General features: G+C 37.5%; 1 protein-coding gene across 4 annotated transcripts in view; it reads right to left on the reverse strand.

The window, feature by feature from the left end:
• tox (thymocyte selection-associated high mobility group box) overlaps positions 1-15852 on the reverse strand; it is a 256894-nt gene that overhangs the window by 31463 nt on the left and 209579 nt on the right. For 3 of the 4 annotated variants that reach the window (XM_063041946.1, XM_063041937.1, XM_063041929.1), the window contains 2 exons: positions 14170-14448; positions 7365-7595 (listed from right to left, as the gene is read on the reverse strand). In XM_063041946.1, the coding sequence (XP_062898016.1) occupies positions 7365-7595; positions 14170-14448 (510 nt within the window). The remainder of the gene's footprint in view (positions 1-7364; positions 7596-14169; positions 14449-15852) is intronic. The other variant, XM_063041957.1, reaches the window with a different exon arrangement.

Consider the following 15852-nt stretch of genomic DNA (forward strand, 5'->3'; position numbering starts at 1 on the left):
TGAAGTATCAAACGCTGAATAAATACCATAGGTAAAATAATTAGGTTTTGCTATTGAGTTAAACTGTTTGAGTTAAGGTTACTGAATATAAATTACGCAGCTGAAAGCAAGCATATGTTGCAGCGCTCAACAATTGCTGATGTTACCTGATCATTAATTTGTGGATCAGTAAATTAATCCATGGCAATCAGCTACTTCTGCAGCTGGTTTTATGGTTTGAAATAAAGAAAATCACAGCCTGTAAGAGGGGGAATGCTTTCCGATATGACCTTTAACTGGTTATCTGAAATAAACCACATCAACTGTATACTAAAGAATTTTTAATGGAATTAATTAGAAAGCATACTTCAAGAAAAATATGAGCTGCATTGGTATGACCACAGATCTCAGAAAAGAAAATGAGGAAGACAGCTAAAAAATATGTTGCATTATACATACAAGATGGAGGATAATGTGAAGGAGGAAAGAGTGAAGGAGTGGAAAAGAAGAGACTGGAAAAGAAGAAAGTGATGGAGGAAAGGCAAAAGTGGAATGGAGTATTTGGAGGCAGTGAAAGAAATAGGTAATTGTGGAGAGGAGATAGAATTTGAAAAAAGTACAAATGCGGAAAGGAGTAAAGTTAAGAATTTGTTACAAATTGCATATTAGCAGCCGAGTGTGACGGATTGCCTATGCAAACCATTTTTTTAATACGAATGTTTATATTTGTTTTTCTGAACAGGGTACAAGCTGATTCAGTGAAGGATCTGTGACTTAAAATATGGATTTTCATTTGATTCTATCTCATGCTGTTGATATTATCCCAAATGCTGAAGGAATAGCATTGTCTCTGCAATTTGATTGCCTTTTGAGCTGATCCTAATTTGCTTTCACGTCGTGGCAACTGTCTGAACACTAGACAATTCTTCAGGGCAGCATTGTTTCCACTATTTTGTGAAAGCTGCATTTGATTCTCATTACTTGATTCAGTTTAATTAAAAACATAATTGTTAATATCAGTCAAATCTAACAATTTATATGACAAACAAAAGAGCTTTCAAAGCATTTTAACACTTTACAGTGCTTTACCCATGGTATTTATTTAGCCCTTTTTAGATTATCTATCTCAAAATAAAGGTACTGCACTATAATTTTGAAGGTGGATTATATTTTGTGTTTATTTGTACCACGTAAAATGCTCTACTACTTTTACAGTGGTTTACTGCACCTAGCTAATGTGGAGTTAAGCACACAAATAATGACTTAATTGTAAAACTGTAATACCAACATGATGTCTCACAAGCACAATCACAAGTTGTAAAATTAGGAAAACAATATTGTAATTTAATACTAATATTGCTAACAACAGGGCCTCACAATTTTCCTCCCATAAACTGTTTCTATAAGATGGAAAGAGTGTATAATTACATATTAGTTGCTTGAACTATTTTTCCCATGGTTTGGCTAAACTATGTAAAAACAAGGCAATTTAAATACATGGAACAGCACATATCAACATAGCATAGATCTGTCCAAATCAGAATCAGGTTTATATCAATGGGGAAATTGGATGTTATGTGGCAGCAGTACATTTCAATGCATAATTTATAAACTATACTTTATAATATATTTTATAATATACAGTATATATATAAAATAAATTAAGCAAGTAGTGCAAAAAGAGAGCAAAAAATAGTGAGGTAGTGTTTATGGGTTCATTGTCCATTCAGAAATCTGATGGCAGAGGGGAAGAAGCTGTTTCTGAAAGCATTGAATGTGTGTCTTCAGGCTCCTGTACCACCTCGTTGATGATGGTAATGAGAAGTGGGCATGATCTTAGTGATCAGGGTCCTTAATGATGGATGCCACTTTCTTGAGGCACCACCTTTTGAAGGTATCCTCGATGCTGGGGAGGCTCCATGATGGAGCTGGCTGAGTTTACAACTTTCTGGAGCTTTTTCCAGTCCTATGCAGTAGCCCCTCCATACCAGACAGTGATGCATCCAGTTAGAATGCTCTCAACAGAGAGCATTTACCACCGAATCTGCAGGGCAAACACTTATAAGTGATGTTGAGGTCTAATATAGCCTACCGTTAGTGGGCACATTCCACAGTGTAGATTATTGGATATATTCATAAAGTTTTGCTCAACCTTGGACATGAGCAGAATCTAAAATTGGAATGCAGATGGCTTTCCACTGTCAGGTCCTAGTAACAAGTTTGCATTTATGTTATGCTGGTGTTTCAGTGCCAGCTGATCACCATGGATCTAGCAGCACTTCCCAGCGAGCTATTTCCTACTTGTATTTAAATTTGATTTGATAATGCTGCCAGTGTAGTGCGTTAGGACGTTTTGCCATAATAAAGGCAGACTAAGTTATTCTTGTTAACACAGCCTCACGTAAATCCTGGGGGAGCAGGAATTGTTGGTTTTGATGTGGTTTTATGTCACAACAAAGGTTCAGAAGGTGGGCAACATTGACATTTGCTGTTCCAGCAGACAACCTGTTCTTTTATCTTCAACACCTTGTAAAAGGCATTCGAGCATTTACTACCACCCTGGAAACAGGCACTAATCATGGATTTAGCATAATTAGATTCCAAGCTAGTTACCTCTGCTTTCATAAATTGTAGAAGAATACCAGAACTGCGGTGGATTACATGAATATTTCTTTACATTCAGGTGATGTGACAATAAGACTAAGACACAATGTTATTGCTATATTTTAACACATAAATAACTTGAAAAATTAAATGCTAAATATGTTTCAAAAAGCTTAAAACACTTCTATTTCTGCTAATATACCAACAGTGCACTGCAAACTTGTCAAAGCTGTCAAAAAGGAGCATTTTGAGTGATGTTTGCCACACAGATTTTTCCAGGAACCAAGCCAATGTAGAACCTCCCAGAGGGGCTATAATGATGCGAACAATGCAATAACATAAGAAAGCAGGAACAAGAAATGACTGTTCATCCCATCCAACTCATCTGCTGTCCAAATTTAAACTACAACCAGGTTAAATCATTTACTTACTTGCCATGCAAAGCACAGTGTTCCTTAATTTAAAGAACTTGCATTCATACTGCATTAGTTACAGCCTCTAAAGATTTCAAAATACTTCACATTCAATGATTTGACACCTACATATTCCTGCAATGTACACAAACACAACAACAAGCATGCAACAAAATCCTGCAAAAAAAGAATTAAATGGCCAACCAGTCTGTATTATGTTGGTTTTGAAATGGGCTGTAGGAGCTCTTATGCTCTTCCTCAAATAACGAATCTTATATTTCCTCCATAAGCGGGTAGGTGGGTGGGCCTTGACTCAGAATTTTACCATCACTGAATGAACAGCATTTCCTCTCTACTACACATTTCTGTCATTTTGACTTTTGGAGTGAGTGTCCATGCACACAGCCATATTTCTTGGCTTAACATTTTGTTCTCTCAAGCATTTAGAGTGAAATATTTTTAAAAAATCATATATGGGATGTGGGCAATATTGGTTATTCATAAACACAAGAAAGTTAGCGGTTGCTGGAAATCCAAAGCAACGCACACAAAGTGTTTTTTTTATGGTTTGATACAGCTAAACATCAACTATGATGGTGTTGGACTGGATTTATATATAGAAAAAGAGTGGTGTATTTCCTTCAGTAAAGTATGGCCAATTGTACAATGTTTTAAAATGAATTCAAAGTTTCAGACTGCAATTGTGGGCCTTTGAACTGACATTTCTTGGATTTGCTAATCTTGTAATATAATCATAACACTACCCTCTCTAAAATAGTTTGAATCCATAAACTGAATTTAAAGGGAAGAGGATCCTAATTGAAATAAAGCTGATGCATCATAATTAACAACATTCGGTGACTGTTAGTGAGTAAACACAGCTGTGATGTACATGTTGGAACCTCCCACAAATGGTAAATAAAGTAAATGCTCGATTAACCATATTTTCAATAGGATCTGTTAATGTTGCAGTATTAACATGGGCAATTAATCTTCTAGCATCGATATCATAGGATCTTTGATTTTTAACTGTGAAGTATAGGTAGAAGTCTCATCTAAAGGTAATGAGTTTTGAATGAACTAAACCATGTTATTTGAGGCAGAAAAGTGGTACAGCTAGCAGACCTACTGCCTTGCAACTCCAGCAACGTGGGTTCAACCTTAACCTCCTCTGCTCTCTGGGTGAAGTTTGCACATTTTCTTTGTGACTACATAGATTTCCACTGGGTACCCCATAATAATCACATGTCCCAAAGAGAAAAGTGTGTGTAGTTTGGTTAATTGGCCCAGGTGAATTGAACCTAGTGTGTAGAATATTGGGGGAGTCGATGAGAGTGGGTTGCATAACATGTGATTAGTGTAACTGGTGGTTTGATGGCCAGTGTTGATAGCCCAAAAGAATTAAATGAAAAGCTATAGTTCCGAAGAAGAGAGAGTGTGATACTGGATCACCTCAAAACAGGGCAAGTGACAGAAGTGTACGTAGGGGAACACTTTAGATCTAGTGATCACAATTCTATTAGTTTCAAGATAACTCTGGAGAAGGATAGGTCTGGTCCTCGGGTAGATTCTAATTTGCAGAAGGTCCAAATTTGGTGGTATCAGAAAGGATCTGCCAAGTGTGGATTGGGATAAGTTGTTTTCTGGTAAAGGCATGCTTGGTAATTGTGAAGCCTTCAAAAGTTAAATTTTGAGAGTACAGAGTTTGTATGTTCCTGTCAAAATAAAAGGCAATGCTAAAGGGTTTTTAGGGAATATTGGCTTTTGAGAGATGTTGAGGCCCTGCTTAAGAACAGGAAGTGCATAGCAAGAATAGGCAGCAAAGAACAAATAAGGTCCTTGAGGAGAATAAGAAATGTAAGAAAAAACTTGGAGGAAAATCAAGAGGACTGAAAGAAGGCATGGCTTTGCTCTGGCAGACAAGGTGCAGGAGAACCCCAAGGGCTTCTGCAGATAGATTAAGAGTAATAGGATACCAAGGAACAAAACTGGTGCCCTAATGATAAGTGTATCATCTATGAATGGAGTAGAAAGAGATGGGAGAGACCTTAAATTATTTTTTTTTGCTAGGGAAATGGACAGGGTCTATAGAACTGAGGCAAAACAGCAGTGAGATCTTGGAGTATATACAGATTACAGAGGAGGTGGTGCTTACAGTCTTGAGGCAAATTAGGATAGATAAATTCCTAGGGTCCGACAAAGGTGATCCCTTGACGTTGTAGGAGGCTAATGCACACATTGCAGGTGCCCTATCAGAGGTATATAAAACCTGCTTAGCCACGGGCAATGTGCAGGAAGATTGGAGGATTTCAAATGTTGTTCTGCTGTTTAACAAAGGCTGTAAGAATAAGTTGGGAAATTATAAGCTTGTGAGCCTGACTTGAGTATTGGGTAAGTTACTGGAAGGTTTTCTAAGGAAATGGATATATATTTGGATAGATGGAGACTGATTAGGGATAATCAACATGACTTTGTAGGTGGTGGGCCATAGCTAATCAATTTCATAGAGTTTTTTGAGGAGGTTACAAGGAAATTTGATGAAGGAAAGGCAGTAGATGTTGTCTACATAGAACTTAGCAAGGTCTTGCATGCGAAGTTGGTCAAGAAGATTCAGTCACCCGGCATTCAGGATGAGGTAGCCAATTGGATTAGACATTGGCTTTGTGGGAGAAGCCAGAGATTGGTAGTAGGTGGTTGGCTCTCTGACTGGAAGCCTGTGACTAGTGGAGCTCCACAGGGATCAGTGTTGAGTCTTTTATTGTTTGTCATCAATATCAATGATCTGGATGATGATATAAACTGGATCAGCAAATTTATGAATGATATCCATTATTGAAAGTGTAGTTAGCAGCAAGGAAGGCTATCAAAACTTACAGCAGGCAATGGACTGAAAAATGGTAGATGAAATTTAATGCACACAAGAGTGAGGTGTTACACTTTGGGAGGACAAATCAGGGTAGGACTTACACGGTGAATGGTAGGGCACTGAGGAGTGCGGTGGAACAAAGGGATCTGAAATGCATTGTGAAGAGAGCTTTTGGCATTGTATTTATTGTGAAGAGAGCTTTTGGCACATTAGCCTTCATAAATCAACGTATTGAGTATAGGAATTGGGATGTTATGTTGAAGTTGCATAAACGCTGGTGAGACCTAATTTGGAGTATTGTTTCCAGTTATGATCACCTACCTACAGGAAAGATATCAATAAGACTGAAAGTATACAGAGAAAATTTATAAGGATGTTGTTGCGTCTTGAGGATCTGAGATATAGGAAAAGATTGAATAGATTATGTCTTTATTCCCTGAAACATAAGAGAATGAGGGGAGATTTGAAAGAGGTATACAAAATTATGAGTGGTATAGATATGGTAAATGCAAGCAGACATTTTCTACTGAGGTTAGGTGACTCTAGGAATAGAGATCATGGGTTAAGGGCAAAATGAGAAATGTTTAAGGGGAACATGAAAGGGAAGTTCTTCACTTGAGAGTGATGAAAGTCTGGAACGAGCTACCAGCAGAAGTGATGGATGTGGGTTCAATTTCAACATTTAAGAGAAGTTGTGATAAGTACATGGATAGGAAGTGTATGGAAGGATATGGACGAGGAGGAGATTGATGGGACTAGGCAGAATAATAGCCTGGCATGGATTAGATGGGCAGAAGGGTCTGTTTCTGTACTGTAGTGCTCTATGACTGTGTCTCCTGCCCTAACATAAAGTTATATTCTCTATTCCAAGTTGAATCACAACTATTTTAAATATTTAAAAAACATCATTTACTTACTTATTTACTTTTATCTCTTTTTTTTGTATTTGCTCAGTTTGTTGTCTTCTGCACTCTGGTTGAACACCCAAGTTGGGAGGTCTTTCATTGGTTCTGTTATGGTTATTATTCTTTAGATTTATTGAGTATGCCCGCAAGAAAATGAATCTCAGGTTGTACGTGGTCACATATATGTACTCTGATAATAAATTTACGTTGAACCTTGAACTTCAATTAGGGCAGGGTTTTTTTCACTATTACCCAGATTTAGGTGACGGTAAAACTAATCAGAGTGTAAAATCGGAACAGGACACCCCAGCTGCCGTACCCCTATCATTTTCCAACATCATCAGACAAAATGCAGGATATCACTTTAGGAGTGATAGGCATTCAGAATGTCTTTCCAAATATGAATGGTTTGACACTAAATCCAAAGCATGAAGCAAGCAGGACTTCCACTTAACTCGACTTCAACAAACATTTCTTTATTCCAGAGAAATAATCTGTACTTGGCCTACACACAGAAACTTCATGAATTATTTAGGCATTAAACATGTAAATAGACATGAGCTAAATACTAATCAATATGACAAAGCGTGTTCTTACTTGTTTTTGTTCTTCACCTAAACCATCCCACATTGAGGCAACAATCTTTGAAACTTCACCAAAAGTGGCATTTGGATTTTGACCTTTGATGGCTGCTTGAGTATCTCGAAAAAATAGAGCATAAGCCGACACTGGCTTCTGGGGTTCATTTGGATCCTTCTTCTTCTTCTTTTTTGGAGTTTTGGGTTTCTTTCCCACATCGACAGCTGCCCGCTTTTCAGCACCATTCATCTGTTTTATGAAAGAATCAGAGACTTCAATTAATCAATAGGCCCATTTGCATTTAAATTGATACAATCTTTCTTAATATACTGAGAAGTAGATCAACTATTATCCAGTGACTTAATAATGATTTTATGGAGTTTCTTGGCGGTATTATAATGTTTTTTTCTATTTTACAGAAAGTTGCTTATGAAACTCTATTAAATCACACTTACATGTTGTGAATTTAAGTAGGTAAATCAAGTTAGAAAATGTCATTAGAAAATGAGTGCAGTACTCTAAATCCAGAGTACGAATCAAATATTTTTATCTATTGATGTGTTTAGAACTATTCTGTAATCTGCTATGCAGATATGTTGCCATTAATTTTTTTAGTTATTCTGTCAGCTTATGATATAGAAAAGGTGAGGTAAGCATGCCATACATTCATATGATAAGTTTAATCAATGTAATTTCTATCCACATCTCAGTTTTGAGGTAATGTTTTTGTCTTGACTGAGCACCCAGTAAAATGGAATAAATCTAATATGACCTACCTAGAAGTTTGCAGTTATAAATAGACAACCACATTGGTTAATTATGTTACAATAATGTTAAATTATAATTTCCTTCATTGCAAGATGCCAAACGTATAGTCTACATATGGCCTATTGCTCTCTGAGAAAATGTGGTTAAATATATAATCTACACAGTTGCAATTCTCTTCAATACAACATGAAAAATCAAGCAATATCTGTATTCATATGATGTAAACAATGGGTTAAAATTAAAACAATTTTATGATGGCAAACCTTCAACAGCGTTTACTATGACAACAATTTGTTGAATTTTCATGCAAAATATACTGTGAGATGCTTTGTTCAAAGCAACTGGTATGATCATCTCCTAACGTCGCTGTTTTATTAAAAAATCTTTGGGATTACTGTCCATAAGATAGCAATGCTGCAATTGGGTGGTAATTATGAGAGAAAAACACATTCACATTTTTGCTTTTGCTCCAGTGTAACATTTCATTCTTTAAAAAGTGTGCAGCAGTTTAATTTAATAACTAAATAAAATTGAATGTAAATTTTACATCAGAACAACAATGTTAAACATATCCTTTTAGTAGTATTTGCTTTGTTTTCCCTGTCTCTCCCCTTCCCCTTCTGCAGCTGAAAACTGACTTGTTTTAGCTCTTTCTCAGTTCTGATGAAGGGTCCTTTACTGGAGCATTAACTATGTTTCATTTTCTGTACATGTGGCCTGACCAGCTGATTGCTCTGACATTTTCTGTTTCATTGTGAAACCCAAACTATAGCATAGCAGATACACCATGAGTGTCACTCTTAGATATATAACCGCTGGTAGATAAATAAAATGTCATTTCCCTCCTGCAGCAGAATTTTGGAAAATTTCATCAAAATGTATATTGAAAGGTTTCCTTAGAATTTTCAAGAGTGGCAGAATATTTTCCAAAAGATCTGAAAGCAAACATATTAAGTAAAAGATCGAGCAATTTTAAACTCTGCCTCATTGAATATTCAGTGGGAATGTGTACACTTTCAGCCTGTGAAACCAAATAAGGTATTAGAAAATGCTGAACTTGGTCTTTACTATATATTGACACATGCTCTTTCATAAAGTCTTGGAAATAGAAATCTTGGCTACTTTTTGATATCTCTCCTTCTTAAGAACATTACTCTACTGTTGTAGTGGTAGAAATAGAGTTAATTGAGAAAATCTGGAATCCTGCAATTCAATGTATGAACATGTTCTGCTGTGCTTGAGTTATACTGTAAGGAGAGATTGGATAGGCTGGGGTTGTTTTGCTTTGAGCAAAGGAGGCTGAGGGGGGACCTCATGGAGGCTTATGAAATTAGGTAGAGCATAGATAAGGTAGATAGTCACAGTCTTTTCCGTATGGAATGGGAGTCCAAAATTAGAGGGCATAGTTTTAAGGTAAGAGGGGAAATTTAAAAGGGGATAGGTGTATGGAACAATCTGCCAGAGGTAGTAGTAGAAGCAGGTATACTTACAACATCTAAAGGAAATTTTGGCCGGAAAGTTTTAAAGAGATTGGACCAAACACAGGCAAATGGGGCCAAGATACAGCATACGTGTTGTATGGCATGGATAAGTTTGGCCAAAGGGCCTTTTTCTGTGTTGTATAACTCTGTGACTCTGTTTTGGTTGCCCACTGAGTTCTTTAAGACAGTTTCATGAAATCTAACGTCAGACATTTCTCTCTGAAATAAAATCAACATTACTTTAGGATGCTACACAGCTTTGAAGTCCAGTTGATACTTCTATTTTCCATGAAATAGAAACTCACACAATTTGAAAGGAGGGTAGAATGTGAGAAAAGAATGATAATTTTTTTTTTCTGGTTAAAAAAGCAACACCTTCCCATCTAATCAAGGTTCAGTTTAAGGTATTTTCCAACCTGCTGTACAATACTGTGCCAAACTCTTAGTTATAGCTAGAGTGCATCAGACTTTTGCACAGCACTGTAGTAATTTTATGTATTGCACTCTACTGCCTCTATATAAAAAAAAACAATTTTATGACATATGTGAGTGTTGATAAACTCGATTTGGATACAGTTCTCTTCTGTAGACTGAGAGTGGGAAGAATGCAGGGGCAAGGGACTCATGGTTGGGAAAAGGGGAAGGGAGAGGGGAGGGAGTGGAAATCACCACAGAGACATTCTGTAATGATCAATAAGCTAATCGTTTGGAATCAAATGACCTTGCCTGGTATTTCAGTGCTGGGTGTGTCTACAACTGCACCACCCTCTGCCCCGGCATTTCTTCTCTGCTACCTGTCCTGCATCCCCCCCACTGAGCTCCACCCTTGCCATTCCCAACATTCTCTGCTCCCACCAGATTTACAAACTCGCTCTCTGATCTACATTGACCAATACAGTACTGCGTAAAAGCCTTGGGCACCCTAGCTCTATAAATATACACCTAAGACTTCTGCACAGTACTGCAGATGGTGAGGCAGCTTCTGCAGAAAAGGTAACAGTTAATCTTTCCCAGTTGCACCAATGAGAATCTGAGCCACAACTTGAAGTTGCAGAAAAAGTGGCAAGGGTGGGAGTAAATACGGCAAATTGAATACCTGTGAGAGGGTCAGACCAGATCAAATGAATTAAAGATGCACTTGGTTAACTTCTTTTTCAACATAACATCTGATTTTTTGTGTTTCTAATAATATGGCCGTGAAATATGCCCAACAAATTGGGCTGCACTACTGGAGAAAGAAAAAAACTGAGCCAATATTATTGTCTGACTTTCTGGGGAAATTCCACAACCCTGCTATTAGCAACACAAAATGGCCCCAGAAGTGTATTTACTCCATAATTGTCTCATTAACCCATTTGTTATTCAGCTTAAAATTACCACTATTATTTCCCCTTCTGATGAAGGGACTCTGAATTGAAACATTTCTTCTCTTTCTACAGATGCTGCCTGACCTGTCCTCTGTTTCAGCATTTGCTGGGTACCTACTCAATGTATTGGTAATAAAATGCAAGATAAAGAATGAAAAAATGACATCATGTATTTAATTGAAAAATATGATTTAATTGTGAAAAAAATCAGGTTTTGTTAGCTAAAACTAACACTTATCTTTACCCATTTGCCTTCAAATTTACTCTTTTTCCCCTATTAAACTTTATGTGGTATTCTTTCCTTATTATAATTTACTTAACATTCTCCCGCCATGGGGGAAGGGGGTTTGCACCATTTGAGATTAACATCATTTGATGATTTGTATTCTATTACAGTAAATATTTCAGTTTCACAGTTTAGTTTCTCTCAATGCATTAGCAATACAAAAGATCAATTTTTCCACATTTAATATCTGGTTAGCTGTCACAGTACACATAATAGCACTTGTGATAAGCAAACCAAAGCTAGGTAAGGTGGAGTACAGTGGAACTGGTTTCAAATACAAACAGATTTGGTATGGGAATCAGAAACCGTGCACAGATTTTCATGAGAGTAAAAAAGAGACAATTTTTATTTCTGAGTGCTCATTATGCACCTTATTTCCTCCCCAGCGATGGTTGATCTGATCTGCCAATTTCACAGCCCAATTACTTAAAACTGAAGTTTCAATATGGACTGTTCAAAATGAGAAGAGCTCTATTTCCTAAAACTAGCATCTTTGCAACTTTTAAGAACATACGTTTTTTTTTGACTGAGCCTAAAATTCTAGACAAATTCTACCTTTCCTTTACTAAAACTAAAGCAGAGAACTAGCGGTAGAAATAGTGTGAGTCGCCACTTTCAGCTCTTCAGAGCATTTCTCTGCAAGTTTCTCACCAGAGCTGAAGTGGGAAACCATAAAAAAAAGCCCTACATAATTTAAATGTTATTCTCTTCCCATCGTCAAAATGAAGTAGTGAGCTCTCCAAACAGTAGTCAACAGTGAGCACCCATTATAAGGAATGAACAGACAATTCAGGTTGCCTTATTCTTTATAGTGTTTCTCTTTGTTAAGTTGTTGGCTTGACTTTGGTCGTTGCTCAGCGTAATTACATAATTTTCTCCATCTGCTGATAGAAAAAAATGGTCTTTTTTTCTCTCTTACGTTAATTTTATAACATTGCTAGATGGACCATGAGCCTTAAAATCAAACTCAGGATTCCGAAGACTACTTTAGCTTATTAAGTACAAACTTAATGTCATCAAGGTTTAGCATTCAAATAACTTTCAGGAAGTGATTTCAGTTATTATTTCTTTGTAAGATAGTACATTTTTGGAAATTAATGTTTTTCCACTTCACACACTTCTGTGGTTTTCAATTTCCCATACGACTTTAAGAAATGTGCAGGAAATTAAATGTGTTACAGGAATCTATAAAAAAAACTGTTCTCTCCTTCACAATCACCAGTACAACAAAAGAAAACTTCATATTAAAGCCTACTTGAGTTTAAAAGAAATATGAAAAACTAATTAAAGATAATTCAGCATATGCATTATTACCACAAGCATGTGGAATAAATTTTCATGTATTTTGTTTATACCAGTTTTATGAACAGCAGCTAATAATGAAGCAACACACACAAAATGCTGGAGAAACATCTATGGAAATGAACAGTCGATGCTTTGGGCTGAGACGCTTCTTCAGGACTGAAAAGGAGTAAAATGTCAGAATAAAAAGATGGGGGGAGGGGAAAGTGGATAGCTAGAAATTGATAAGTGAAGCCAGGAGGGTGGGAAAGGTAAAAGGCTGGTGAGGAAGGAACCTGATAGGAGAGGAGTGTGGATCATAGGAGAAAGCGAAGGAAGGGATAGGCGGGTGAGAAAAAGTAAGGGGACAGAGTTTGTGAACAGAACAAAAGGAGAAGGATAGGAAAACAATAGTTTTACCAGAAGGGGAAATTGATATTTATGCTATCAGGTTGGAGACTACCAGACCAAATATAAGGCATGGTTCCTCCACCCTGAGGGTGGCCTCATCGTGGCACAAGAGGAGCCCATGGACTAACATATCAGAACGGGAATGGAATATGGAATTGGTCACCAGGGAATTCTGCTTTTGGTGGATACAGCGGAGGTGCTCGACAAACGGTCCCCCAATTTACGATGGGTCTCACCAGTGTAGAGGAGACCACATCGGGAGCACCGGATACAATAGATGACCCCTGCAGATTCTCAGATAAAGTGTTGCCTCACCTGGAAGGCCTGTTTGGGACCTTGATTGGAGGTGAATGGGCAGGTGCAGCACTTTGGATGCTTGCAGGGATAAGTGCCGGAAGGGAGATTAGTGGAGAGGGATAAATGGACAAGGGAATCATGAAGGGAGCAATCCCTGTGGAAAGCAGAGAGTGGTGGGGTGGAGGTAAAGATGTATTTGATGGTCTGATCCCTTTGGAGATGGTGGAAGTAGCAGAGAATGATATGCTGGATGTGGGGTGGTAGGTAAGAACAAGAGGAACTCTTTACTGCTAAGGCAGTGGGAAGATTGAGTGGGCACAGATGTCTGGGGAAAAGGAGATGCGGGTGAGGGAAGCATCGGTAATGGAGGAAGGTAACCCCGTTCTTTGAACAAGTAGGCCATCTCTGATACCTTGGAATGAAAAGCCTCACCCTTGGAACAGATGTGGAAGAGACAAAGGAACTGAGAAAAGGAAATAAGCATTTTTACGGGTGACAGGGTGGGAAAATAGCCATGAAAATCAGTAGGTTTAAAAAAGGTCAACAGTTTGTCTCCAGAGATGGAAACAGAGAGATCTAGAAAGGGAAGGGAGGTGTCAGAAATGCACAAAATCCATTTGAAGTACCATTTTTGTATGGCAGTTACAGGTTTTATTATAGTTTACAATAATTATATTTTTCTAAGGACAGGGGTTTGTCCAGCTTCTTTTCTTAATTTTGGATACTTATGTTTAAACAGTGAGTGGGAATGATACAATTAAACTGGTTTGGAACGAGGATGAAACTTAAGAAAGTTAAATTAACAAAGATGACTTCACAGATGAATGGACTTTGGACTAATGATAGTTCTCATCAGTTTCCAAACACAGTCTAGCTCAGTAACTCCTCCAAGTCATTGTATTGGAAGCTTTACGTAACGGAGCTTTACACACCTTGGATGTCTCATCCGCTTCATCTTCATGGACTGAGCTGGATGGTGATGGAGTAGCGGACTTGCTTCCTGGTGGGGATGGTGAGCTGTGTTGGATAGCATTTCCTCCCATATTAAGACCAAGTTGTGCACTGAGTTGTGACTGGTTTATAGTGGTCAGCTGACCACGTTGCATTATTCCCGGGTGCCTGATATCTGTAGATCGGATAGCAGATCTCATAATTGACATCTGTGGGTGAGCACTGTAATGAGTAGTTTCTGTGTTTCCCAGATCATGCATCTGGAAAAGAAAATGATGGTGGTGGGGAAATAATAAATAAATAGTACTGAAGAAAAACACACATTTTGAATACTGAGATGGATGGTTTTGATTACGCTTAAATCAATCTTGTATGCTTTACTGGCATAAATCCCACATAAATTTCAAGTATGCAGCTTATTAAAAATTAATTTAAAATCATACAGTAAAAAGAAACCTATACAACAATTGTTTGCTATCAAAGGAAGCATTAGCGATTAACTTCTGTTTAACTGTATCTAAACAATACGCAACTTTTCTGCAAATTGCACAATATTTTAAACAAGCTAACAGATGTCTTACAATCACCATCTTAGAACACAACAGCCCGTTGCCTGAGGTGATATTTTCCATTACACACACTTTCAATACTAGTTCTTATAATAGAAAAAACTAGAAGACTTTGTATTGTGTTTTTTGTTTACTAGATCTGGTGTAATAATGAGAGATCATTTTGCTCATGCATTTTAAAAATGATTTCGTGAAACACTGTTCATTTCACAGAAACATTTCAGAAAACAAGATGTCTAAGTGATCATATGTATGAAATAGAATATTCTCATATCAATTGTGATCATGTAAGTATGCCATTAAAAAGTAACTGCACATACAGTAGCTCTATTGAAATTCTAGTCATCCAGATGGAAACAAACAATGCAACTTAAAGAGGTCACATGAAAACTACTTCAGCAATATCTTATCTTTGCTACATACTCATGTTGTCCGGGTCAGTAATGACTCCAAGCCAACACTATATGCTTCCGAGAGTAACACATATAAAGTAGGGACACAGAAACAGGCCCTTCGACCTTCTAGTCTGTGACGAACCATTTAAACTGCCTACTCCCATCAACATGCACCCGGACCATAGTCCTCCACATCCCTACCATCCATGAGTCTATCCAAGTTTCTCTTAAACATCAAAATTGAGCTCACTTACACCACTTATGCTGGCAGCAAGTTCCACTCTCTCATGACCCTCTGAATGAAGATGTTTTCCCTTTTATTCCGTTAATTTTTTCTCTTTTCACTCTTAACCCATGACCTCTATTTGTAGTCTCACCCAACCTCAGGGGAAAAAGCCTGCTTCCATTTATCCTGTCTATACCCGTCATAATTTTGTACAGCCCTATCAAATCTCCCCTCAATCTTCTACGTTCCACGGAATAAAGTCCTAACCTCTTCAATCTTTCCTTATAACTCAGGTTCTCTAGTCCCGGCAACATCCTTATAAATATTCTCTGTACTCTTTCAACCTTATTAACATCTTTCCTGTAGGTAGGTGACCAAAACTGCACACAATATTCCAAATTAGGCCTCGCCAACGATTTAAACAACTTCAACAAAACATCCCATCTCGTGTAATCAGTACTTTGATAGATGAAA

Source organism: Mobula hypostoma, chromosome 1, assembly GCF_963921235.1.
Source record: "Mobula hypostoma chromosome 1, sMobHyp1.1, whole genome shotgun sequence".
Classification (NCBI taxonomy): domain Eukaryota; kingdom Metazoa; phylum Chordata; class Chondrichthyes; order Myliobatiformes; family Myliobatidae; genus Mobula; species Mobula hypostoma.